Source organism: Engraulis encrasicolus, chromosome 22 (genome assembly GCF_034702125.1).
Source record: "Engraulis encrasicolus isolate BLACKSEA-1 chromosome 22, IST_EnEncr_1.0, whole genome shotgun sequence".
NCBI classification, from domain to species: domain Eukaryota; kingdom Metazoa; phylum Chordata; class Actinopteri; order Clupeiformes; family Engraulidae; genus Engraulis; species Engraulis encrasicolus.
The window spans coordinates 14535740-14563239 of record NC_085878.1 but is presented as its reverse complement, the minus strand read 5'-3'; the positions used below and the strand labels follow the sequence as shown (position 1 = coordinate 14563239).

The 27500-nt window shown below is 45.3% G+C and overlaps 1 protein-coding gene across 1 annotated transcript in view; it reads left to right on the top strand.

Annotated features, from left to right (window-relative positions):
- piezo1 (piezo type mechanosensitive ion channel component 1 (Er blood group)) overlaps positions 1-27500 on the top strand; it is a 128807-nt gene that overhangs the window by 75104 nt on the left and 26203 nt on the right. The window contains exons 8-31 of the mRNA XM_063188700.1: positions 363-576; positions 3479-3659; positions 4136-4255; positions 5254-5344; positions 5677-5780; positions 6047-6307; positions 6665-6770; positions 6929-7110; positions 7623-7771; positions 8415-8573; positions 11161-11336; positions 11811-11974; positions 14034-14210; positions 15793-15921; positions 16475-16675; positions 17199-17403; positions 19842-19946; positions 20856-21012; positions 21614-21857; positions 22905-23001; positions 24256-24421; positions 24886-24975; positions 25356-25435; positions 25556-25633. Of these exons, the coding sequence (XP_063044770.1) occupies positions 363-576; positions 3479-3659; positions 4136-4255; positions 5254-5344; positions 5677-5780; positions 6047-6307; positions 6665-6770; positions 6929-7110; positions 7623-7771; positions 8415-8573; positions 11161-11336; positions 11811-11974; positions 14034-14210; positions 15793-15921; positions 16475-16675; positions 17199-17403; positions 19842-19946; positions 20856-21012; positions 21614-21857; positions 22905-23001; positions 24256-24421; positions 24886-24975; positions 25356-25435; positions 25556-25633 (3636 nt within the window). The remainder of the gene's footprint in view (positions 1-362; positions 577-3478; positions 3660-4135; positions 4256-5253; positions 5345-5676; positions 5781-6046; positions 6308-6664; positions 6771-6928; positions 7111-7622; positions 7772-8414; positions 8574-11160; positions 11337-11810; positions 11975-14033; positions 14211-15792; positions 15922-16474; positions 16676-17198; positions 17404-19841; positions 19947-20855; positions 21013-21613; positions 21858-22904; positions 23002-24255; positions 24422-24885; positions 24976-25355; positions 25436-25555; positions 25634-27500) is intronic.

Genomic DNA, 27500 nt, shown 5'->3' with positions numbered 1-27500 from the left:
AGAGTGTTACTTTCAGCGCATGCCTGACATAGTGTGGTTGTGTCTTCACCACCATTCTGCATTTTATCATAACAAGTCGGTTGGGGGGGCTGTTTGTTTGTGTTTCTGTGAGGGTGTGTTCTTGCTTATTGGCCACAACATTGGTTGGAACATTCAAATGATTTGGTCCGTAATGAGTTTTAACTTGTAATGTGGAATCAAATTAAGTACATAAAAAATGTGTGGGTGTGGTGTGCATGCCTGTCTATATTTGTGTATACCACAATATTCTCTCTCTCTCTCTCTCTCTCTCTCTCTCTCTCTCTCTCTCTCTCTCTCTCTCTCTCTCTCTCTCTCTCTCTCTCTTTCCACACCTCCTGCAGGTATTACACTACCATCAGCGTTCTCTGCGGTCTACTTCTTGTTGTTCATTGGCGTGTGCACGTGGTGGGCCTGCCATTTTCCCATCAGCCACCTGGGCTTCAACGCGCTGTGCGTGATGGTGGGCTTCTTCACTGCCGGTCACCTGGTGTGCCTCTATCTCTACCAGAGCCCCTTCGCACAGGGAATCTTCCCCCCAGACAGCCTATGGGCAAGGTAAGACATCAATACTGTGGGCCCTGCCGTAGCCTTCCGGTAGTGCACTTGCCTGCCATGCGGCTGACACGGGTTTGATTCCCAGCCCCGGTCCTTTGCCGACCCCTTCCCGTCTCTCTCCCCATATGCTTCCTGTCTACCTCTCGTACTGTCCATAATAAAGTCTAAAAGACCAAAAAATATATTTTAAAAATACAACAATACTGCATTGGTACATAGTAAAAACATGCAGTGTTAATTCAACACGTAGAGAGTCGATTTAACATCCTTTACATTGCATTTGGACCCAGAGTACTCCCTAAGTGTTTAATGACACTGCATTTTTGTACTGTGTAGTCTTCACATTCAGTGGCACTGCGAACACTTCCACGTTCCAAGTTTGACGAATACATTTGAAATGTTCTGTACTGTGAAGGAGGCAAGAGGCAAAGCATGGACAGAATCAAAGTGTTGTGCTGTAAATGTTGCAGAGCTTTGTGATAAGCTATTTTATTGACCAGAAAGATATACTGCAGCAATGTAAATACATGTAGCAGTTTTTAAAAATGACTTTGTCTTCCTCTAACATCATTTTCAATCTGTTTTCCACTTAATATGTTTCCTTTATCTCTGGTGTCGTCAGCAGTATTTGATGGCAACCTGTCGGAAATGTCTAGAATAGCCACTTCAAACAATTCAGGAAAGGGAGCTCCATGAATACAAAGCACGTCATGCTCTCTTGTGCAGTTTGTCAAGTTGACTGCAGTTGTGCCGTTAGTTTGACATACCGAGACTGTGTGCATGTGTTTTTAAAATTGCTTTTACAGTCTAGATACAGCCACAAAACCCATGCACCCATTTAGAAATCCAAACATATCACCGCTTCCATCCCCTATAGTATGTCTTTGAGTTCTATTTCCCTCGCTTTGAAGTGGAACATCTGGGAAATGTCTCAGCCCTTCAGTCTAAATCTTTCAGCTCTGCAACTGACAGCTCTCCCTGAATCAACCTTGAGCTTCTGAAACTGAATATAGGATTCCATGTTCTCCAAAGCGGCTTGTTTAAGCTGTGCTTTTGTTATCAGTTTATTAGTGTCCAAGCACCTGTGGTGTCCTCCACTTCATCATTCTCTTGGGCTGTTCGATGGGTTGTCACATGAATGTCAGGTTTTGCATGCATGATGGCAAATGGTTGGGGATGTTAACTTATGCAGATAGGTCTGATATGTTGTAGTACATGAAATGGCAAGATGATGAACATGTTACAGAAAAAAAGCATGATGTCAGAACAGTAAGGCCCATTTCCATTCCCTGTGAAACTTGTCAGGAGATTTGATACAATGATCATGATGGAACCCAGACACCCAATATACCTGGTCTGGCCCAGCATGTGAGGGCCTGTCATCACCACTCTACAATATTAAAAGCCTTACATTTCTAAATTTGCTTCATTCTGAAAAGCTGCATGGTGTGTTTTAATGGCTTTGAGGACTCATGCTGTTTTGAAAGTATTCTTAATAAAAGTAGGTTTAATACTCGCTCTCCACTTTAAATTATCCAGGCAGTAAATGTCATGTCTCTCTCTTGACTCCATATTCTTCCTGTGAAATGTTTGCATTGGCTTTAAGAATGCTGCACGTGTGTGTGAGAGAGTGAATTATACGTGGTAAAACTCAAGCGCATAATAATGTCCGGCTATATTGTTTATATTGGATTCCAGATTGGACATGTGAATTCATCGGTGCTATGCACTCAGGTGTTTTAAGCTTCTCTCAGTGCTGGCGTGATTGCGGTAGCACGTAGGCCTCCTCCTGTGCATTCTCGCTCATTCCTCCACGTTTCCTCTGTATCTGCAATCTCTCTCCGCTTGGCCGGCGCTTGCTGTACGTGTGAGAGGGATTAGGAGTTGGGAATGAGCGAGGGATGAAGACATACGATAAGGCTGTCGAAGTAATTACGCAACCGTGGCTGCAAGATAGATAGACAGCCCTCGTCTCGTCTCCAGGCAGGAAAGCAAAGGTTGTGTGAAAGACCAGCTACATACGTGAGGAATATTGCTGGTGGAGAACGTTCTGAGATGGATTTTCGGAACATCTTTGAGGGGCCATTCTTTTCCTCCGCTGCCGAAGATCTTAGAGTGTAGAGTGTAGTGGAGAGGAGGTGGAGGTGGGAGGAGGGCCGCTTACAGCTTTGACTGGGCCTGAGGTGAAGACATCTGAAAGGGCCCCAAACCCAATCAATAGAATGTAATGAGGATTAAATTCTGGGACCCCTCTCTCCCTGGGCCCGGGACAACTGACCTCTTTGCCCCCACCCATGTCGGCTTCCCTGGTAGGAGCCATGAGTTGTACTGGCACTGTGGCGCCAGGAGGGAGCTGGCACAGAGCACAGCCTGGGACTGGCAGTAGCGGTTAGGGAGGACAGTGTCATCTTGGCATTGGGAGTAGAAGGCACAGTCAGGGAGGGCAGTATCACGCTGGCACTGAGAACAGAGGGCAGGGAGGAGGACAGTGTGACATGGAATGCTGGATGTCAGAAGCGCTCCTTGCACCTCTTCCTGTCTTTTGCACTCTTCTCCTTTATTTGTATTCCTCTCCCCCTCATTCCTCCTTTCTTTCTCTCTTCCCCTAGCACTTACTTCTTTTCATCCTTGCTTTGGCTCGCTGCCTGTCTGAGTGAAGTTGCAGACATGACTCTGGTCTCGCATAATAGCCCCTTCCGGCTTGGTATGGTATGCCCCGAACAAGACAGATAGGTGTCAGGCAAGGGTGAAACAACCGCACTACAGCAGATAAGAAGCTGTAGATCAACTTGACCTCATGTTGGCCTCTCTCCCACCGTTTCCTCCCTCCTTTCCCCTTTCTCTCTCTCTCTCTCTCTCTCTCCCTCCCTCTCTCCCTCTCTCTCTCTCCTACCTCATGCAGACTCTTTGGCCTGAAGGATATCATTAAGGCAACTGGCAACTGCTCCTCTCCCTCCACATCTGACCTCATCCTCAACACGGCGCATGATTGGCCAGTCTACGTCAACCCGGGGATCCTCCTGCTACTCTACATCACCGTGGCGATCGTGCTGAAGATCAGCAGTCACAGCAGCCCTGTCAAGGTGCTTCAAAGCGATCATTTGACACTTTTTTTCCACACAAAAAAGCCAATTCCTTCTAAGGGAATAAATGACACACCGCTAATGTCTTTATACTAGCTTATAGAACTTGGAGGTCATGGAGCCTCTGAGGAATTTGCTGACACTTTGACAAATGTGCTTTTCTTTAATGAATAGCTTTCTCTTTACTCAGGCCCAAATTTGGGCTCACATAGCCTAAGACGGTATCTGTTTCTGTATCTCTCCCTCTCTCTCCCTCTCTTCATTTCTCTCGCCACCCCCTTTATCTCTCCTCTTTTTAGGTTTCCCTCCTCACTCTTTCTTTATCTCTCTATCTGCCCTCTTTTCTCTTCTCTTTCTACGTCCTCCTCCTCCCTTTTTCTTCGTCTTCATCTCCTTATCTCTGTATGAAGTGTGCTGCCTTCAGCTGAGGTGCGTGTCTGAACTCATGACTCTGGTGTTTTGTCACTTCCCTGAAGCATGAAGAAGGCGGCGTGACTGCCAATGAGGCGGCCCTACCGGGCGGAGGAGGAGGAGGAGAGGAGGTAGAGCTACAGCCCTGGGGGCAGGAGACACCAGCCAACGAGGATGACACTAAGGTGTGGGAGAGAGAGAGAGAGAGAGAGAGAGAGAGAGAGACTGAGAGACTGAGAGACTGAGAGACTGAGAGAGAAAGACTATGTTCTAAATTGTATAAACAAATAAATGTTAGTTCATTATACCCTATGCTTTGCCAATGATTTACTTACTTCTGTCAGAACCATTTCAGTCAAGAAACACAAGAGAAGAATATAAATGCAATTTCTTTTATTGAAATTATGAATTACATTTGGCGGTATAGCTCTGTTCGGAGGAACCCCCCTATTTCCATGAGCAGTATGGAAAAGCATTTAGTCAGGGGGCAGCAGCAGTTTAGGGAATTCTCACCCCAGCAGGACAGGGCGAGAGATAACCTCCCATGAACAGAGCCAAGCGACGTGACAAGAGAATATGTCACATCATACACGACAAGGTGGAGCAGGGGAGGTGGTGGGTAGCAAAAACCGAGCAGCATACAGTTGAGAGGAAGTGGATAGAATTTAAAAGGCGTGCCGAAGCCGTGTGGCCAATCGCTAGGGAAGAAAGATTATCAGCTGAGGGAATGCACCTGGATCAATTAGGAATTAGATGAAGGGGAGGGCGGCAAGCTTCTTGACTACCATGGCCTGGCCAGAACTGACGTTAGTACTTTAATTTCTGTATTTATAAAGCTCAATGAATTGAGAGATACAGTAGAGGGAGAAAGAGAGTGGGGGAATTGATGTTTTGTGGGTTTGTGTATGCCCATGCTGTCCCAGGTAGGGACAGGTGCTGCCCCTGCAAACTTTGCCAATGAAATTGCTTGATGTACTATGATAGGGGTCTATGATACAAAAAAATACATATAACACAAGTGTAAATAGCCATATTGAATAGATACATTACATTGTCCACTGTGTTTCACAGTTCCAGTATTATTGTGTATGTGTTGTGCCATGACTACTATCACCACGCCTGTCAGAGTTTCCGTGTGGACTGACTAATGTTGTTGTTTTGTCTTTTCTGTTATGTGATTTAGCAAATGCTGCTTTCCATTGGTGAGTCACCCACGACTGAAGCAGAGGAAGCCAACACTCCTATGACCAACTGCTCCAGTCAGCAAGATCTAGGTTGGACTGCCAAACTTGCACTATCACTACCCTATTTTGTTCCCAAAGCTCTGCGCGACAAATGCCGCATTGGAACAGGTGTTATCCATGTAGAATAGAAGAGAATGCCTTTTCATTCTCACTAAACCCATAAGCGTTGAGAACATACTGTTTGAGATGATTTGATTGAAGTCGATTTAATTATCTCACTCATCAGTACCACTTATGCATACTGCATACACTACATGCTGTACACCATATGACAAATACTATCAGATACAGATCAGACTACAGAGTCAGTTGGCTAAAGTGATTTGAGCAGGAACTAAATGGTTCTGGTTTCTTCTTTGCAGGCCTAGATAATTCCCCGCCTGTTCAGCCTGGAGACAGCCCCCTGGCCCTGGTGGCCCGGATGGTCATGGAGCAGAGCTACATCGGGGCTCTCATCGCCATGATGGTACGACTGCAATCAACTCACTATCAATCAATCAATCAATCAATCAATCAATCAATCAATCAATCAATCAATCAATCAATCAGTCAATTATTGAAAAGTATAAATGTAACACATGTCATACTCAATTGTCATTCAGTGTACTTGAAAATCAAAAACACTTTCAAAGGGAAATGTTTTGGTCTCTTCGACCTTAGGGCACTAATGCCTTCATGACCCTATTATGTCAATGTGTTTATTTATATCTACTGCTATTCCGCATTTTTCAGGTGTGGAGTATCACCTACCACAGCTGGCTGACGTTCGTGCTGCTGCTGTGGGCGTGCCTGATCTGGATGATGCGGGCGCGCCGCCACTTCGCCATGCTCTGCTCGCCCTTCATCCTGCTGTACGGCCTGGCCCTGTGCGGCCTGCAGTACGTCTGGGCCATGGAGCTAGAGCCCGAGCTGCCCCAGAACGTGGGCACCATGAGCCTGCGCCAGCTGGGCCTGGACAGGTCGCCCTACCCCTGCCTGCGCCTGGGAGCCATGGTGAGAACCAATACAACCATGCATCATGGGAGATGAAGTTCCTTAACACAAAAAAGAATACATTCAAGGTTGAAGAATGTATTATTATTGACAAAGAGAAAAAAAATATGATTTGGAGCATCAACAACACTGTGTAATGCCATATACTATAGTATAAGAATCCTATATCAGTATAAGGTAATATAAAGTGCCACAAGTGCTTAACACCATCATAGGCGATGAGTAGCTAAACACAAAATGGATGGTCACTTAGAGTAGGGTGTTAGAATAAGGACTTTTAAATGGCAGTTTCCTATCATTCAATATTTGCTGTGGGTGTATTACATAATGTATTTGGGCTGTGTCACCCCACCACAGTTGCTGTACACCCTGACCTTCTGGCTGCTGCTGAGGCAATCCGTTAAGGACAACTTCCGCAAGAAGAAAAGCATCGCTGCCCCTCTGACAGAGGTGACAACTGGTGGTAAGCAAATCTGGAGTCCAATACAAATACTCGGCCTATGGGCCCAAAGTCTTAATGAACCCAGAAGTCAGAAAACCTTAACCTTTGCTTGATACTTACCCTTTTGGTCCTCTCCTGCCCCCTCCCTGCCTATGGTTTATTCCCAATTGTGGTGCCAGAAACAGTTGGTCGAAATGAGTCCATCCTGAAGGTGCTTGGAGCCGTGGTGATGAGTTTTTACGCTAAGTACTGGATCTACGTGTGTGCGGGCATGTTCATCATGGTCAGCTTCGCAGGCAAGCTGGTGGGCTACAAGATCGTCTACATGCTGCTCTTCCTGCTCTGTGTCTGTTTGTATCAGGTGAGTGCCTCATAGCTAGTATCCAACTCCAACTCCCAACTCCAACTACCATTGTCATTGTGACACAGCACTCCACAACACACAAGTGAACACTGCACACTGCACACAACAAAATTGCATTCATGCCTCACCCGTGCAAGGGAGCAGCCCTCTATGGCGCCCCAAGGGAGCAGTGCTGCGGGACGGTGCCATGCTCAGGGTACCTCAGTCATGGAGAAGGGTGGGGGAGAGCACTGGTTAATTATTCACCCCACCAACTAAAACCTGGCGGGTCAGGAGTCATTTGGAGGCAACCAAATGGACTGACTATCTGTATTTATTTATTAATTTGTATATAAGTTGTTGTTGTATACCTGTAGTAAGAAAGGTCCAAGGCGAAGAACTTAAGATTGACATGATGTTTTATTATTTTGCTTGTGTTTGAAACTGTGACTTTTTTTGTTCCAACTGTATTGTTTTCTTAACTATCTCTGACGTTTGTACGTATGTATTATGACATACTCTGTTCATAGGTGTACTACTCTCTGTGGAGAAGACTGCTGAAGGTCTTCTGGTGGCTAGTGGTGGCATACACCATGCTGGTGCTTATCACCATCTACACCTTCCAGTTCGAGGACTTCCCAGACTACTGGAAAAACTTCACAGGCTTCACGGAGGTTCAGTAAGTCTGAGCATGCCCACGCCCACCCAAACCCTAAAATGTGATGAAAAGGGGAAGGGAAGGATATAATTCACATCCTGTTTACTGGATAGGAAAATGTTATTTCTCCTCAGTTTCATTTTGTCAAGACACCCCCACCACAACACATAATTACTGTATATCTTCATATTAGTTTACCACATTGAGACAAATCAGCTGGAACAATTTCTCAGGAAATGACAATGGTTCCTCTGCTGGGTGAAATTGAGGTTGTTTGTGTGAAACAAGGTGGTGATAAATGAGTTTCCTCGATTTGACGCAGGGTAGTGGGCATTGGGTGAAACAAGGATGTGTGTGAGACACGATGGTAATGTAATATGCTTGCCTCCTTTTGCCGCGTAGGCTGGCAGACATTGGGTGAAATGAAGATATTTGGGTCCTGCCGTGGCCAACCGGTAGGGCATTCGCCTGCCATGTGTCTGACCCGGGTTCGATTCCCGGCTGGGGTCCTTTGCTGACCCCTCCCCGTCTCTCTCCCAATTCGCTTCCTGTCCACCTCTCACACTGTCCATTAAATAAAGTCGAAAAAAAGGAAAGAAATGAGGATGTTTTTGTGTGACGTAAGGTGGTAATAAATGTGTTTGTCCTGGTTTGGCTCGTTAAGGCTGGGGGACATCGGGCTGGAGACCTTCGCCCTGTCGGAGCTCTTCTCCAGCATCCTGATCCCGGGCTTCTTCCTGCTGGCCTGCATCCTGCAGCTGCACTACTTCCACCGGCCCTTCATGAAGATCACCGACCTGGCCCACGTCACACCCATACACAGGCAAGCCAGCATGAGCACCGCACAGTGCATTTTGTGGTGCTTATTGAACTTTATAACACTTGAAAACTTTCACCTGGCCCATATCACACCCCATATACAGGCAAGCTGACAACCACACCCACAAAAAACACGCCATGAATTACAAAGCAGTCATCTAACGTGCTTGTTTAAAATAACTTACAATGAATTAAATATAAAGACAGTCCTCCTAGAGCTTAGATGTTTAAATCATAGATCACTGACCTGGGGAGTAGCAGTCGGCTGCGGGCTGTAGCAAGTTGGACGTCCTATATGGACGTCCAACTCACAGGTCCTAGTTTACAGAATACAGTCTCTGATACAGTATTACAACGCGGCCAACTTTCGAGTATATAGCCTACTCCGTGTAGGTACTATTAATGCCATTCATCACATATCACAACAGTCATGTCGAGTATCCTAGTTTTATTGCATAAACACCATGTCAATATTCAGCTTTTAATGCATTGTGCAGCGTGAAACCTCAAAGTAGGCTATATTAAACAATTCGAATGTGAAATTAACGGAATGTGAAAAAACGCCGCTGGCAAAGTTCAAATAAAAACAAAGGTATAGGCCTATTACCACACAATTTGAATATGAACATGAAAAATAACGAAAACCACTCTTGCATGCAGATCGTTGAACTGCTAATAAAGTTTAGAAGCAATAAATAGGCCTAAATTATTTATCTTCCGGTAGCTTGCGGAATTCCTCAAACCTTTACGGTTTACGTAGCGTAGGCCTATGTAGCCTAATTAATATGGAGGAGGCGAGTTACTTGGATGTGTGTAATCAGCTTGTTTGATGGACGTCCCTAGAGACGTCTAACTCACAGGTCCAATTGGATTCATGTAGCAGCGAACTGTACTTGGACCTGGGACATATCACCCCCATCCATAGGCAAGTGTTGTATTAAGGGGCATATAGCCTGTCCCACAAGTTACGTCCAAGTTCTAGACATAGAACTCATCAAATACAACTTTAGTCATCTTTCAAAGTATATAACTGTAGTATATTATATTGATTTTGAAGTATACTATTCAAAGGATAAACTAAATTATATAAATGCTAACCATACTACTTTCAAAGAAAAAGAAGGTACTTTTATTACACAAGCCAGCTTCACCCACAAAAACATCTCTTGTGAATTACATGGCATTTATCTGACACTCTTATTCATTGACTTACAATGAATTAGCTACAGAGTCAGTGGAGTCCCCCTGAAGCAATGCGGGGCTTAGATTCCTCAGTCAAGGGCTGACAAGGGCACAGATGAGGATTTCAGGTTATTCATTCCCCCCACTCACACTCGTTTTTGTATGGAAATCAAACTTTCGACTAAGAGCCAAGACCAACTCCCAAACCATTAGGCCACAGCTGCCCTCAAAATGCCACTCATGTGTCTGAGTCACTCCAGAAGGTGGAGGTTTATATAACAGTTTTACAAGCTCTCCAAACTATTGTTCAGGACTACAGAGGAAGTACAATCGTTTTGTAATTTTATTAGCAAGACCATGGTGATGGTTTTAGCACATTGTTGATATACAGTAGTCAGTGTTGGTTTCGTGTCTCTCAGACAGTAATGGGAGTAACCAGAAAACAGCACTTTTACTCTGAGTGTCTGCAATTATGGTGTCCATCAACCCTGACATGGTAACTACATGGTAACCATGGACTTGGCCCCATCACAGACATCACGTGGCTATGTCTTAGTCACGCGCAGTGGAAACGAATGTCCTTCTACATACCAAGAGTGGAGCGTTTGTGTTTCAGCTACTACTTTTTCCCTTGTATTGCCACTCCTGAACATAGTTCATTTTGATGGGGAAAAAAATCTTCTTTACAAAAACTGGTGTATGGAAGGGCTTTCCTTGAGTCAGTTAGAGCGGAGTGTTAACACTGGGACTTGGTTGTTCCTCCTTTGATGTGCTTTATTCTCCCCTTGTTCTCTGCTCTTTTGATGTGTCCTCTATCCTGAAGGAGAATATCCACTCCACAAGGAGAGAGAGAGTTAGCTGCCCGTCAGCACTGGGCTTGTAAAGTTATGAGATGAACGTCGGCCAGTTTTCATGTGCCCGTCTTTGATACACCCACTCTGTATCCTTCAGGATTGGCAGTGGAGTAGAAGGTCAAGGGTTAGAACATGATAAAAGATGAAAGTCAGACTCCATCGCATGACACACTTTGAGATGAAGGAAGGGACTTAAGAAGACTCCCTGTCTGTCGGCTTACCTTTCTGTCTCGCCGTCCGTGCACTCGCCAGTCTGTCTGATGGTCTACTGCCTGTCTATCTTTCTGTCTGTCTGTGTGCTTGGCAGACTTTATGAGATATGAATAGTGTGAGTGGACATGTGTAAATAGCATGTGTACAGTTAGTGTGTGTGTTCTGCTCATAGTACACCCCTGATTTCTGCATTGAAGCCTGTGCGGAATGCAAGTAGGTATAATACATGTAAATGGGACCTAATATGTCTGCCGCCTCTGTCATCCTTTGAATTGGCTGCAGTGTGTGTGCTTGTTGTTAGTCTGTCTGTTTAATTACCTGCCTTTATCCGTCTGTCCACAGGAAGAAGAACTCACCCAAGCCCGAGGTGCTGAGATGTACGGACGGTGTTGGCATTGATGATGAGGAGCTGATCACAGGCCTGGGGGCAGAGGTGCCCAGGTGCCCGCGTGGCGTTGGCATCGAAGACGAGGAACTCATGACTGATCTCGGGGCTGAGGAGGAGTCAGAGGATGATGGTGAGGGGCTTGGGTTTTACAGTGGCGAAGCACTCTAATGAACCTGACCTTATACGGGCTGTGTAACTATGGAGACCCAGGTTTGAATCCGGCCTGGGTCATTTACGGACCTTTCCCCACCTCCCTCCCACACTTCCTGTCTCCTCTTCACTGCCTTTTCTAACAAAGGCCCAAACCCTGCCCCCAAAATAGTTTTCTATGTACTGTATACAGTATATATTTCAACTTCATTTTGATCTCATACAATCCATTGCTCAAGCATCTCCAATTATTCCAGACCTGACAATATTGCCATATGTTTCACATCCATCAAATCACATATAGCTAAACTCATAATGAAGAGTTATAGCTTATATAGCATACTGTAATAATAACTACCTGTATATTGAGCATATGTCATTTCTTTAGCACTAAGCCCACATGATGCAAGACAGTAACAGGTTTGCCATCTCTCTCCGCTGTCCCCCTCTCCAGAGATGATGCCCAGTAAGTGGGGGCTGGTGATGGACCGGCTGGTGGTGCTCTTCAGGAAGTTCTACGACACCCTGACCCACATCCAGGCCTTCATCTGGAGGGTGCTGGAGCTCTACATCCTCAAGATGGTCGCCTTCTGCATCGTATGGGTGGCCCTGGGGGAGGTCAGTCAATACAGCACAGTGTGTGTGTGTGTGTGTGTGTGTGTGTGTGTGTGTGTGTGTGTGTGTGTGTGTGTGTGTGTGTGTGTGTGTGTGTGTGTGTGTGTGTGTGTGTGTGTGTGTGTGTGTGTGTGTGTGTGTGCGCGTTTGTGTCTGTGTGTTCAAGTATTGGATTGTTGTACCAGATTGTTTCACCTGATTTGACCTCCACTTTGCTGCAAAGAGTTCTACACAGAAATTACTAAACTACTATTACTGGAAGAAACTACTGTTCTTTTATTTCCCCGCCACCTCTGCTCTGGTTTACTCCTCTATACTAAAAACTGTCTGCTGGCGGATACGGTACGTATGCATCTGCAGTGTAACGAGGTGTTAATGTGTCAGTAATTGGCGCTGTGCTCTGGTGGTTGTCTGTAATGAAGAGGGAGTGTGCGCACGGCACATCACATCACACAGTGCAGGTCCTGGACCAAAACGTGTGTAGACCTTATTTATTATTTCTTTTCAGCCATCCGTAAAGTTCCAGTCAATTCACATTTATGTCTGGGCCCGGTCTTCTGGGTGGAGCTTATTCTTATTCCCAGACAACCGACCAATCCGCAAACGGGGAAGGGGCAATAGATGGGGATAAATGATGACACGTTCGTACAAGACGTTTTTTTGGGCTCAGACGTCAGGTGGCGCAACGGCATTTAATGCCCATAAATGAGTTAGTGGTAATTTGTGGTTGATAAACTGCAATTAATATGTTTCTTAGAGAATCCCAAAAAAACAACCAAGCAAAAAAATTCTTTACGATTGAGCTCTTCAGCGTTGACGTCAACTTGTATGCGGCGTTTGGACTTCCGGTTCCATGGCGATTTTTTACATTGCAAAACGCCATAGAGATTCAGGTTTGGCAAAAATATAAGTTGCACGGCAACAACGAACATTAGCGTGTCCCCGCATCCCTTTCTCATTAGTGGAACGGATCGTATCATCATGTTGGTGTATTCACATGTTAAATCATGACGATTATAATTCAATATTGCTAACCCCTTTCTGATCATTAAAACTTCCGAACTACATGCTTTCCTTTGGTTGCCATGGGTACAACCCTCCGCACGTACATGACGTTAGATACAGGCGCCGCTTCTGTAGTCGCCAAAAGTTTCCGGGTTTAGCATATGGACGCAACATCGTATTTATGTCGAAGTTTGACACAAAATGATCAACCATGTCATACCTACAGCCTATTTTTAACACCCTCGACAGTTTGCGGGGGTTCGCTAAGCGCGTGCTTGCACTCGGAGCTTATTTGAAACTGGCCCCTATTCATTCCCAATGGAGCCCGGAAGCCGCTACGAACCAGGAAGTCCTTAAATGCTAACATGAAAGACTACAATCTACTACATGCTTCCGCGTTACTGAAGAACTCTATAGTGCCACTGGCTGTCGTTGCGCCGCCCTGACCTGTGCTACAGCTGAAACGTCAGTAACCCACATACAAGCTGATGGCATATCAGAACCAGATCATAGCAATTTGATAGAATCAGACGCACATTTCAGACTCCTTTCCAAAGATCGTAAGTAGTTAGTACGAAGGTATGGTAAGACATAGGGGTGTGTTCAAAACATCGGTATCGGGATACGGTATCACGGGCCTCTTGGCGATACACATGTCAATACAGAGGTGTCAATGTCGATATTTCATGTGCAACAAACAATTAATTCATCAAGTTGCTGAAACTGCATCTGACAGTTTCTGATAGCTCCTTGCTATGCAGTAGGCCAACGGCTTTGTGAAGGCTGTGTTTTACATAAGCTACAGTGTCACTGTTGCTCTACAGAAAAACAAAAAAGTAACATTTGATTATATATATGTCTGTTCTCTTACAAAATGTAAAAGAAAGAATAAAAAGTAAAAGAATAGCCTAAAATATCGGGATACATGTATATATCGCCTTGAAGACCATGTATCGTATCATGACCCCTGTATCGTGATGTGTATCATATAGTGAGATTGTTGCCAATACCCACCCCTAGTAGTAAGACGAGTTTTATTTATTCTTTCTTATTTCAGCCGTCGGTGATGAACTTGGTGCTGGTGGTGCTGTGGTCCTTCGCCATGCCGTATGTGCGCTTCAGAGCCATGGCCTCCTGCCTGTCCACCGTCTGGGTGTGTGTCATCATTGTCTGCAAGATGCTCTACCAGCTCAGCATCGTCAACCCCATCGAGTACTCCAGCAGCTGTACCAAGGTGGGAGGCACACACATGTGCACGTGTGAGTGCAAACACACTCATGCACGGACTCACAGTCACACACATGCGCACACACACATACGCACACACACATGCGCGCACACACACACACACACACACATGCGCGCACACACACACACACACACACACACACACACACACACACACACACACACACACGCACGCACACATTTTGAATGGGAATACACTCCCTTACTCATACACTCTCACACATTCTCATTCTCATTCTCATTCTCTCTCTCTCTATCTCTCTCTCTCTCTCTCTCTCTCTCTCTACCTTTCACACACACACACACACACACACACACACACACACACACACACACACACACACACACACACACACACACACACACACAAAGGTATACATCATGCTGCCAGCCTTTCTGCTGACTGTACAGTCCCCCCACACACCTCCTCCTCCTCCTCCTCCTCCTCCCCAGCGTCGTGTCCTCCATCTGCACTAATGATCAACAGTTTGTGTTTGCGGTGATGCTGATGTCAACACACCTCCCCTCCCTCCTCTCCTTCCCTTCTTCCCTCCATCCCTACCGTCCCAGAGCATCATGCTGTGTGTGGCTGAGGCCAGCCCACCTGGCTGGGGCTCACTCCTGGAGCTGAAGTACACAGCTGTTTGTTGGTGGTGCATCACTGGGTTTCTCTGGTCTAATATGTCACAATCATAGTTGTTTTTTTGCTTGTCCAAGTTTGCTACTATGAACAAGTTTTGGCTGCGTTATACGTTACATACTGAGCAATATAAGCAGAACATGCAACGTAAACATGACATGCATTGGGTATGTGCTTAGTTTACAAACTCAGTTATTTTCGAAAACACATACACAGGATTTTTTTTTTTAGGCAGGAATGGCATGCATACAGTGATGAGGGATCCAGGATGCAGGGTGAAGGGTGAATGGTGAAGGTTATGAATTATGGAGTTATGCTAAAACACATTGCACGACATCCTTCAGTGTTTATCCATGTTTGTCTGACATATGCCGTAAAATATTGCCCTAATCTGTTGTCTATGTAACCATACATTTCCCAATTTGGTGTCTATGGATGCGGATATCTGATGTCTACTAATTCTAGTGTGCCTCTGCTATGCCAACACACTAACTAACAAATCCACTGGTATCAAGGTGTTAGGGATAGGATGTCGGCCTTGGGTGGAGGTTTGTCTGGGCCCTGGCCTGCAAGCCCAAACACCAATGCCCATCCCGACCCCATCCCGACCCCATCCCCATCCCCATCCCCATCCCCACCATCATCTGTGTGTGTGTGTCTCTCTCTCTCTGTCTCTCTCTCTCTCTCTCTCTCTCTGGCTGGGCTGTTTACTGCCACTGCAGGCCCTGAGTGATCTCACTCTCCTGTTTGATTTGAGCTTGTAAATCTCAAGCTGGCTGCAACTGTCTAGACCAATGTTGATGTGAGTCAGTACTCCGTCTTTGCACTCACTCGCTTCCATTTTGTTTCCCATGTCTTTCTTTCTCTCTCTCTCTCTCTCTATCTCTCTTTCTCCCCCTCCCCCTTATTGTTTGGTTTGTCTGGGTAGCCGTTTGCCAACGAGACAAATCTGAGTCCGGAGGAGGTGGCCAACTCCACCCTGTTCAGGAGCTCCGGGGTGGACCCAGCCAACTGGTTTGGCATCAGGAAAGAGTCCACGGTGCTGGGCTACATCAAGGTGAGCCTGCCCCTCACAGATGCTGTGTGCCAGCAGTACCCCATTCACTACCAAAACAACATACTCGTAGCTTTCAGTAGCAAAAACAGTGGGGAAAAGTGTTGCAGGGTAAATGTTATTTTAAGAACTTAACAATGGGGACGTTGGGCTGCAAACAGGAAAACAATGCAACATTGTTGCCCTGTGAGCCACAGTGTTTGCTTAAAGTATAGCTGTAAGTGGAAGTGGTTGAGATAAGATATTCTCTATTTATTTAGGTTATCTTTTTACATTTCTATGTCGAAGCATAGATGGAATTGCCAACAAATCCGTTATGTAATCCGTAACAAAAAAATGTAACCATATCAGAACAACATTGCTATGACATTAATGACAGTCTAAGTGGCAGACTAAAATTTGATAGCCATTTTGGTAAGATTAGTAATGATGCTCTGCATCACGTTATTTCATACTTTATTATGTCTGTGTAAACCACACTGAGCTGTCGAATACCTGAAACACACTATTCTAAATAAATGATGTCTTTGGCCTTGTATTCTGTGTATTCTCCCAGAATCACCTGCTGGTGTTGCTGCTGCTGGTGTTTGAGGCCACGGTGTACCGGCACCAGGCCCACCACTACAAGCAGCTGCAGCGCTCGCCCCCCAACATCCCCGCCCTCTTCCCCAACGCCAAGCGGGACAACCTGGACAAGAGCCTGCTCTTCTGCATCAAGTACCTGCTCAGCTACAGCTTCTACAAGTTTGGCCTGGAGGTAAAGTGTGCTCAACATGGCGGCTAGCTGTTACCTGCTGTTAAAATGATAAAATAGTCATTTTTATACTTGCTCTCATTCTCGCTCCTGCTGTCTCTCTCACTCTCTCACTCTCACTCTTGAATTCTCTCTCTTTGTTTCTCTCTCTCTCTTTCCATTCTGTGTATGTCTCTCTGTCTGTTTCTCTGTTGTCTGTCTCTCTCTACCTTCGTCAAACCCTCACACCCATTTTTAAGTTCCCTGTGGTTTTTAGTCTCCATCGCTCCGTTTCTCACATTTTCTTAATTGCATTTGTTACTTTAAATGGCTCATTTTCCAAAGCACGTTTGCCAGAGACAAATAATCTTTAATAACCCGTAATTAACACACTCTCAGACCATTGTAAAGAATTCCGCTCATTATGCACTTTCTGCATCATATAAGGCACAAAACACGCTAATGCTGCCTACAGCATTTCCCAAACCCTTCCCTTACATTTAAAAAAGGTCTAATGCCTACACGTCACCTCACTTCCTCTTTCCAGATCTGCTTCCTGATGACGGTGAACGTGATTGGACAGAGGATGAACTTCCTGGTGATCTTGCACGGTTGCTGGTTGGTTGCCATTATGGTGCGTCGGCGCCGGGCGGCCATCGCTACGATCTGGCCCAAGTACTGCCTCTTCCTGGTCATCTTCACCATCTACCAGTATGTGCTGTGCGTTGGCATCCCTCCGGCCCTCTGCATCGGTGAGTACGCTAGTCAAGATTCTAGGTTCTTATACGCATAATGCAGCATTCTGGAAGAGTTCCAAATGCATGAATCTTTTAAAGGAGAACTAAATAAGAGTACTTACATATTATGTGTATTGTTATTTAAAACCATTGAATCTGACTAAATTAAGTTAAAAGTAGTTTTGTTTTCGATTGAACGATGCCTAATGACTCAGTAAGATGAACACGATGCACAAATTGCATTCAGAAGACCTTTGAAATAATCAGAGGACTGGTCTATAGTGAGGTCTGAGTTGTATCATTTTCAAAGGCAAAGATCTGCTACAAAACAGCTAGCAGCTAGTGTGTGGTGTTGACTCATAACTGAGCCATAATTGAACCATCTATCAGCATGTGATGTGTGTTGTCATTCGCCAACCGTCTGCATAATTAATTCCTTTTATTGCCACTATTTACATGTACAGTTTACACTATCCGTACATATTCACAATGAGATTGAAAGCAACTCATTACAGTACAGACATTTAAGGAAAATATAACACAGTGGAACATTAAGGCATTTATGTATAAGACACATCCTGTTTCTAACTGCTAATTCACATTAGTCATTGACATTGACATGCTCAGTATTGTAATTTTCTACCAGAGACTCTATACAACCTTCCACACTTAGAGTATCTATATGGTAGAGAGATGTGTTCCATAAAATATCAGTATGTGTAGGCCTACAGTATAGTACACTGCGTAGGTGCCTAGGTGAGTTGGCTAGCGCTGAAGGATCGGACAACACAATATAGCATTGTACTGTGGAGTTTGTGGGTCGCAAGAAAAGTTCTGTGCCAAAGAAATCAATCTGTAAAAGAGATCTATAGTGTGTGCCGGGGACCCATGACTTTACAGTGCCACTACAGTGAATCAGACTTTGACTTCAATTCACTCTCAAACAAACTGGCTACTTCCCAAAAGCCTACAGTAGGTTTATTTTCTGGTTGATGGATTCTTCGAGGAAGGGAATTTGAAAAGCAGTGGGTCTGGGAATAGAAAGCAAAAAAAATTCTGTGGCCAACCAAGTTTTCCTGCCTCATTACTGTACAAAAAAAAATCAATAACCACAGTGGTGATTCTTGCCTGGCTACTATTGGAATTCCCCATTTCCTGTAGTAATTTGGCCTACCCGCAGTAGTCCTGAGCAGTCCTCAGCCGTATGTGTACTTCAAACATCTGCAGTGGGCCGACACTAAAGCTGTCACCGTGGGCCTGGCGGAGGTGTCGTAAATGTGACCTGTTGATATGACACTAATATGGCCGAGGCCTTGCTGAGGGTGTCATTACCCTGTGTTATCTTAACTGCCGTCTGCCTTGTAATAGCCGGGTTAGTTTGACAGTTGAGGTCACGAAGACACTCAAACCATCTCCAGAGTTTATTCAATGTTTATGTCTGACCAAGCAGATTGGAGAAGTGGTAGAATAACTGTAGGATGGTTAAATATGCATTAAACGGGTCCGTGTGTATTAGTATTCATGTGAAGACGCCGTGTTAAGGCAAAGGACATGCCACATTATTAATTCCTGGCACCTCTGCATGGATTCCTGGCAACCCGTCTTCAGAAATTGGGAGTTTAAAAAATGTCCGAAAAACGTTTAGAGTTCTTTGTGGTGCACTGAGATAAAACAGATGTATGAAATATGCATGTGGATGAGTAGCAGCAGTATGCATGGAGCTTGCTCAATTATTTTAGATACGGGCAATTTCACAAATGATGGACCTTTTAGTCACATCCATAATGGCTAGATGAAATGGCAGGGTGGTCGTGGAGATTCGAGATGCAATGATTATATAGGAGTCGCTATTTCTGGACTTCTATGACATAAATGTCCGACACATTAATATCACACCTCATGTTAAAGCATGTACATTAGTGGAAAATGTGGAATGCTAATGCAGGAATGTACAGCAGAACATTCTGATGACAAAGTGTTATGAAAGACTCAAGTTTGATTCAATCATTTCTTCTCATAGCTACAGAAACAGGCCAATGCGTGAAGGCCCACTGTACAAGACTGAATTACAAAACTGTAGAGCAAGTGTAGGCAGTTAGTGGACCGGATGCCAAATCTGGCTTGCTATCATTTACATCTGGCACAAGACATGACATGTATATTATATATTTTTAATTAAATATGATTTTTAAACCTCGTATTTTATTCAAAAATACAATGATTTCATGCTTTTATTGAAGATTAGCTGATAAGTAACATGACAAAAACAACAGGTAGAACATCCTGGCAGCCTAACAGGCATGAAATTGAATTAAATGCATGCTCATGCCCCATGATGTCATTTTCAGAAAAAAATGTGGCCTGGGTCCAAACTCTTGCTGTAGAACAAGACGAGGATCTACTAAATACTTTTTTTTCTCTGACCTGTCATTATTATCTTCTGCCTACTGCAGACTATCCCTGGCGTTGGACCTCCTCCGTCACCATCAACTCAGCACTCATCAAGTGGCTCTACCTGCCTGACTTCTACACCATCCCCAACTCCAAAAACCTCATGGGTGAGTTGCACACACCGTCACCGGGACTGTACTGAGTCAACTTAAGTGACACTGACTCAAGCAAGTCTGGCTCCAGCGTATTACATCATACAGATGAACAGATACACAGACATGCACACACATGCCTTTGAGCCTTTGAGGGTGTTTCTCTGTTTGCTTCTGTGTTTTCGTTCGTCACATGCACAGTATGTAACAATGCAGTGTTGATTCAACCCTTAGAGAAAACTCTGGGGTTCAAATGCACATGTTAAATAGCTTGTTAAAATACATGTTAAATTGACTCTCCGAGTGTTGAATTAACTCTGCCAATTCTTTGTGTGGCCTCTGCTATGACTATAGGAGTATTAGTAACTTAATTGTCTCCAATAAAATTATCTTGTGAATTTTAATCTGGCTCTCTAAAGCTGCGTGTACAACAGAAACAACCTAAGCTACCTGAGAAGCTGGGGTCGCTGAAGAATCATGTTTGATTTAGCTAATCACATAACGGCTCTGGCTCGTCAATCTGGGACATTCAACAATATGAACGTTCCAATTGTTTCTAGTGGAGTAGCGTCATAGCTCATTACCATAATATTAGCTTGACTTTAACTTCGCTGACTCTCCATAGGGAAATAATAATACCCATCACTCAGGTAGCGTGGGTCGCTCTTGGTGTACACATAGCATAAGTGTTGAATTAACTCCAAATTTACTCTGTGGCCTCTGCCATGACTATAGCAATAGTAGTAACTTTATTGTCCCCCATGGGGAAAAATGTGCAGTAAATGTTTTTCCATGGGGGACCATAAAGTTACTACTACTACTACTGCACTATGGTCATGGCAGATATGGGGTCATGGCATATCATAGATCATACTAGGCCTGCTAGTGGTCTCTGACTTTGTGTGACTGTTCCCTTCTCCACAGCGGACTTCCTGCTGCTGATGTGCGCGTCTCAGCAGTGGCACGTGTTTGAGAATGAGAAGACGGAGGAGTGGATGGTGTCCGGAGGGGACAACAAGGACAACCCCAACCCCATGGACGGACTGCCCTTCAACCCCGCTCCCAACTTCATCAACTGCAGGTGGAGAGCTCTTTCCCAAAATGCTATAAGGTCTAATTAAATGCAATTGGTTAGCAAGTGGTTTGATAGCATTTTCAGAATGTTATCCTTTTTATGACAAACAAACTAAACACATTATTCTGTAGGTGGTTAACGGATACAACCTTCTACACTAAAATAATATTTGTTACATTTGTTAGATAACACTTATTACATTTACAGTATTTACAATACTTATTACATTTCTGTTAATTAAGGAAATCAACTCAGATGAACCGAGTTAATTCTGTTCTAAAATTGAATTTCTCTAAAATAAAATGTGCTGATGTTGCTGTTTTTTATTTTTTAAAAACCTTACTCTCCATATTGTGACCCCCCCATAATTTGAAGGCATGAGACGTTTTTCCCTCACCTCTTCCTATGTTGTTATTATGTTTCCATAATGCTACCTGTCTACCTGCCTGGTCCATGTTTACCCACCCCTCCCTTCCCTTGTCTCAATGAATTGTACATATATGTAATGTACAGGTGGATTGAAGTGTTCTAGGCGCTGCTCTATAGTGATGGCACCCCTGTGATCAAGGCCACAGTATCTATCTAACCCGTACCTCTCTGTCCCTAGGAGCTACTTGGACATGGCCAAGGTGCTGGTGTTCCGCTACATGTTCTGGTTCGTGCTGGCCGTGGTGTTTGTGACGGGGGCTACGCGCATCAGCGTGTTCGGCCTGGGCTACCTGCTGGCCTGCTTCTTCTTCCTGCTCTTCGGCACCCAGCTGCTGGTCAAGCCGTCCCGCACGCGCCTGGCCCTCTGGGACTGCCTCATCATGTACAACGTGGGCGTCATCATCTCCAAGAACCTGCTCTCGGTCAGTCAGCATCAGGAAGGTCTATAGTATGAATACAGTATGAAGGGGTCATCCCTGTGGTCCCTGTGTCCTGTGTTCCCTGGTCACTTTTTAAAATCGGGTTAGGATTAGGGATAGGTTTTGGTCGAGGCACAGTTAAACATGTGTCGGTGCTCACACAGAAAATACCTCACATAACACACAGTCAAACTGACATGGCACAGTCAAACTGCAGAAATAGCCAACCACAGGCTATTCATTGAAGATAGGACCTGGGGAAGGTAGGCATAATCATAATGATAAATGTGTGAGCTCGCCAAGGCCCATACAAAGTTCCCATGTGTGGACTTGTCATGCATTCTAAGCTGTGGTGAGGAGGCAATTGGGCTTAAGCTTCAAATTGAAGTCTGCTCCACCTACTGCTTAGCGCTTATGATGATTGCCATGACAAATGAGCTTAGCTCTGACATCTGAATGATCTTTTTAGTCTACCGTGTGTTAGGGGTGTGCAAAATAATCGTCATATCGATGCATCGCGATTCTTACTCTCACGATACAATGCATCGATTCATGACAAGGTATCGTGATACTTATTTTCTCAATATACTGCATGGATTCATGACAATTGATTATTTGATAACAATAAAATTCGATTTGCCACGGGTTATTTTGTTCAGTAGAGAATAGGTAATATTTCTGTTGTGATGTAAGCTCTCTCCCAGATGATAGAATGCTTATATAGAATGAACTGACTTAAGAAAGCTACACAGCAACTGACAAATAAGCTGTATTTTACACATTTACTGAAGTAAATATCGCAATGCATCACAGTAGTACATGAATCGCAATGCATCGTGATAGAATCGCATCGTGGCATGTGTATCGTGATGCACATCGAATCGTGAACCCTTTGCCAATACCCACCCCTACCGTGTATGGTCATAAATATGTGTCTGTGATTTGGCTTTCGAATGGGGTTGGGCAATTGCGAGAGGGTTTTTTTCACTTAAAGGGGTGATTGTCTGTCTGTGTCTGCATATTTATTTGGATGTAATCTCCACCTCCTAGATCCTGGCTTGCGTGTTCGTGGTCGAGATGCAGAAGAACTTCTGTTGGGTGATTCAGCTCTTCAGCTTGGTGTGCACAGTGAAAGGCTACTATGATCGTAAGTATTACCAGAGAGAGTGGATAAGAGAGAGGTTCCATTGGCCCATTGTTTCCGGGTTCTACTGTCGCGGGGGTGGGGTTGGGCGGGGTATCCCCCTTTAGGGCGAGATCACACAGACCGTGGATTTTACAGTAGGAGGCGGATGTGTTGTATTGTTTGTCAATGAAAATGAACGGATTACCTGTCTAATATCAGTGCAAGGCGGGTTGCGGATTGTCCGCCTCAACTCAAGGCGGAAAACCCGCGGCGGATTTCCAGATGTTCGATAGGAGACCGTTATCAACATTCATATCAGATTCACTATCCAACGTTAGGAGAGCAAGAAAAGAGCTCGTCTTCTATTCATTTTACATAGATGAATGGACGAAGCATTTTGTGTATGTTTTCACAACATTTAGGCTAATGACAATCATCGATTAGGCTACGTTGCGAGTGCCAGTTGAGTCGTTACGTTGCCTAGTCACCGCATTCGAATGGGCAGTGGATCCGCGCTCGGTGTGGTCACTGATTAATCAGCTGGACGCGCATCGCAGATTGTAGGCAGAAATCCGCGGTCTGTGTGATCGCGCCCTTAGGCAGACCTAAGGACTGTTCTTTTCATTCTAAGAGTATTATGACACGCCCCTTTAGGCAGACCGGAACCTGGTCACGTTAGGTGCCCATAGCAACCTATTACCTTGGCATATCTCTATAATACTGGTAGAATCTCTGGTATTACTGTAGATACTCCTCCTCCTCATCCATCCCACAACCCCCTGTCCTGTCCTGGCCTGTCCTGTCCTGTCCCTGGATGAACCCTCTGGATGATTTGGAAGCAAAGATAATTGCTGGCATCTAAAAATACGAATGCAGTTTACATAGTGTACATACTAATACTAATGCTTGTGTGTGTGTGTGTGTGTGTGTGTGTGTGTGTGTGTGTGTGTGTGTGTGTGTGTGTGTGTGTGTGTGTGTGTGTGCGTGCGTGCGTGCGTGCGTGCGTGCGTGCGTGCGTGCGTGCGTGCGTGCGTGCGTGTGTGTGTGTGCGCCCGTTTGTACATGTGTGCATGTGTTTGTGTGTGCGGGCACGTGTGTGAGCGTGTGTTCACGCGCACATGTGTGTGTGTGTTTGTGTGTTTGTGTGTCTGTGTCTGTGTCTGTGTGCATGTGTGTGTGTGCGTGTGTGTGTGCCTGTGTGCCTGTGTCTGTGTCTTCATGTGTGTGTGTTTGTGTGTATTGTGTGTATGTATCGGGGCGTGTGTGTGCCCTCAGCTAAGGAGGTGAGTGATAAGGAGTGTTCCCTGCCGGTGGAGGAGGCGGGCATCATCTGGGACAGCATCTGCTTCTTCTTCCTGCTGCTGCAGAGGAGAGTCTTCCTCAGCTTCAACTTCCTCCACGTCACCGCAGACCTGCAGGCCTCGGCCCTCCAAGCCTCACGGTGAGCACGCCCCCTGCAGGTTATGCGAGGAATGAGTTCATGCGCAAGTCAGAGGCCAGTGATAGCGTTTACAGATTGACAGAGAGAGAACCATCCACCAAATGGCAGTTGTGTTGATGCGTTCATGTTGATGCGCAATTCATGCGTTCACCTTGACAGCATAACATTTGGGAATAGAAAAGGTGGTTCCAGGCGAGAACCCCATAAATCTTCTCAGTGACCCTCGGTGACCCTCATCCGGCCTACACACAGTAAAATAAACAAATGGTATACTATGTACACTGGCTCATTCTCTTCTTAGAGACTGAGACAGTTTCTGTGTTTGTGTGTGTGTGTGTGTGTGTGTGTGTGTGTGTGTGTGTGTGCGTGCGTGCGTGCGTGCGTGCGTGCGTGCGTGCGTGCGTGCGTGCGTGCGTGCGTGCGTGCGTGCGTGTGTGTGTGTGTGTGTGTGTGCATGTGTTTAGGGGTTTTGAGCTTTTCAGAGCCAGCATCAAGAAGAACATGAGGTTCCACCAGCAGGCAGAAAAGAAGTCCCTTCAGCAGCTGAAGAGATCGTAAGTCACATTGGAAACTACTATGCAGTCCACTGACGTCCTCAGCTTTGTGACTTAGATCGTAAAGTAGGATGTTTTCAGAATGATAAAACAACTCTAAAATTTACCCGTAAAAAGTGAATGTGAAAGATAATTAGGCTACTGTGAATACGCCATGTGAATCCACCATGACTAGGTTTTAGCCCCGAGATATACAGTATATGTACACACGATGAGATAAACACTGAAGATGCTTTGCTACAAGCAGAGACAGCAGGAGCAACTAAGGATGTGAAAGTTGGAGCTCAAGATGGTGGACTGTATTGGTGTTCCTTGGGAATGTACTGCATACATACCATATACTGTGCATGATTTCATTTCAACCTACTTATTTACCGCAGAATGGAGCGCATTCGATCCAAGCAGCAGAAGTACAAGGAGGGACGCAAGGCCTCGAGCTCCAAGGAGGAGAAGGAACCAGGTAGAGCCATGTAATGTGTTAACATGCTCTAGTATGGAAATGGGAAGATGCAGATGCTAAAGGTTACATAACTAGCCATGATAGAGATTGCAGTTATTCATAGAGAGTCCTGCTTTACAGGGTCTCAAGAGGAGAGCAAGAAAGAACGAAGGAGCTCCAAGAAGAAATGGCACCGGCCATGGATGGACCACGCCACTGGTGAGCTTCCATCTGTATTGATTGATTGAGTGATTGATTTTATTTTTACAATCTCAGTTCTTGAATCAAAGCAAATACATGATTTAGTTTCCAGTGAACCACACCACATACTTAACTAAAAGAAAACACAGAGTCAGGATTACACAATAAAGCCTGAGGGCTTATTTCCATTGTGATCCTTGATGTTGGATGGCAGCAGATGTTAAAATGGCGTTGTGGCTTTGTGACTACTAAATCTCCATTAAAACCATTGAATAGATAAATAACACCAATAACTGCTAAGACTATAGAGCTATATTCAGTCTGTACTCTTGGAGGAACAAAATCAGTGGCACTCCCTTTAGTGGAATAACTATGAATGTCCGGCACTCTCCTGAAAAAGTTACTCAATATTACTCATATTTGGGGACATCTCCATTTACAATCGTATGAACCATGGTTGTCTCAATTTGACACACTCTATCCTCAACTCTCAGCCATCCCAGTCTTTGAAAGTGAAAGGGATCAAGGTAAGTTCTTGAGGGTAGGTCCAGTATGATCCTTACCAGGTTATTTTGTGAGGTCTGAAGCTTGTTCTTTTGCGTTTGTGCATGCATTTGTGCGTGCGTGCGTGCGTGTGTGTGTGTTTCAGTTTGAGAGAGAAAGAAATTGAGAGCAAGAGCAAGAGACAGAATTAGACAGAGAGACAGTCGACAGAAAGAGAGTGTGTGTGTGTGTGTCCTGTGCGTACANACATGTGCTTCTCGTGTGACTGTTTCTATCCAGTCTGGGCCTCAGCTGCCCACATGGCTGCATGCAGGCATGCGTGTGTTATGATGTTTACCCAGTCTTTCCTATTGTGCGGCTGTTGGCCGGTGCTGCTCGGTATGTGCCTGCTTGGACTACCTCATCAGCAAGACCTGTGCCACTTACTCACTCCCCCTAACTCCACCACCCCACCCACCCAGCCTTCAAACCCCTCAACCCCTCCAGGCCTACACCACCTCTCCACCCTTCCATTCCTCCACCAGCCATTAACCTCCCCACCCCTCCACTCCTCCACCACCTCCTCCACCATTCCTTCACCATCTCTCCACCACCTCCTCTACACCTCCACCACTCCACCACTCCACCACCTCCCCCAGCCCCCACCGCCATCCCTCCACCACCTCCTCCACTCCTCCATCCCTCCACCACCTCCTCCCCCACCCCTCCACCACAGCTCCTCCGCCTCTCCACCACTTACGTCTTAATTCCTCACTCCCCGTCCAGTGGAACCTACCCTGAGGGGCCTTCACATTCAAATAGGATCCAATTGAGTCAAATGAAGCTTTTCCTAGGCTGGAAACAATTGGAAAATTGCGTCGGTCGGTCGGTGGGGAGGGACACTTAGATGATGAAATTGCTGGGCTCCGGTGCTGTGCGTGCTGGCTGGCTGGATAGCCGGCTGGCCGACTGTAGGATAGGAGCAGGTTTGCTTGTTTGTCTGGGCTGCTGGCTGCTGATCTCCATCTTAGATTAGACCGCAATCGCGCGGTTGGACCGCGTCCGCAACCGCTCCTGTGTCCTGCCGCTGGGGACGTGGCGGAACCCAGGAGAGAGATTTAGCTCTGATTGCTGCGCTGATTGTTCTCTCTTTTCTCGTATCTTTTCCCATCTGTCTCTTTTTTGCTCTTTCTTTGCTGCTGTGATTATTCTCTCTCTCTTTTTTTCTGTCTCTCCTTCTCTGTCTGTTTTTGTCCCTAAACCTCAACTCTCCTTTCTTCCTTGTCTCTGTCGGCCTGTTTCACTCTCTCTCTCTTTCTGTTGCTCACTTGAATCGCTTCTTCCTCTCCCTATTTTCTCTTCTACTTTTCTCTATTGCTTTAGCTTCTTTTGCTCTATCACT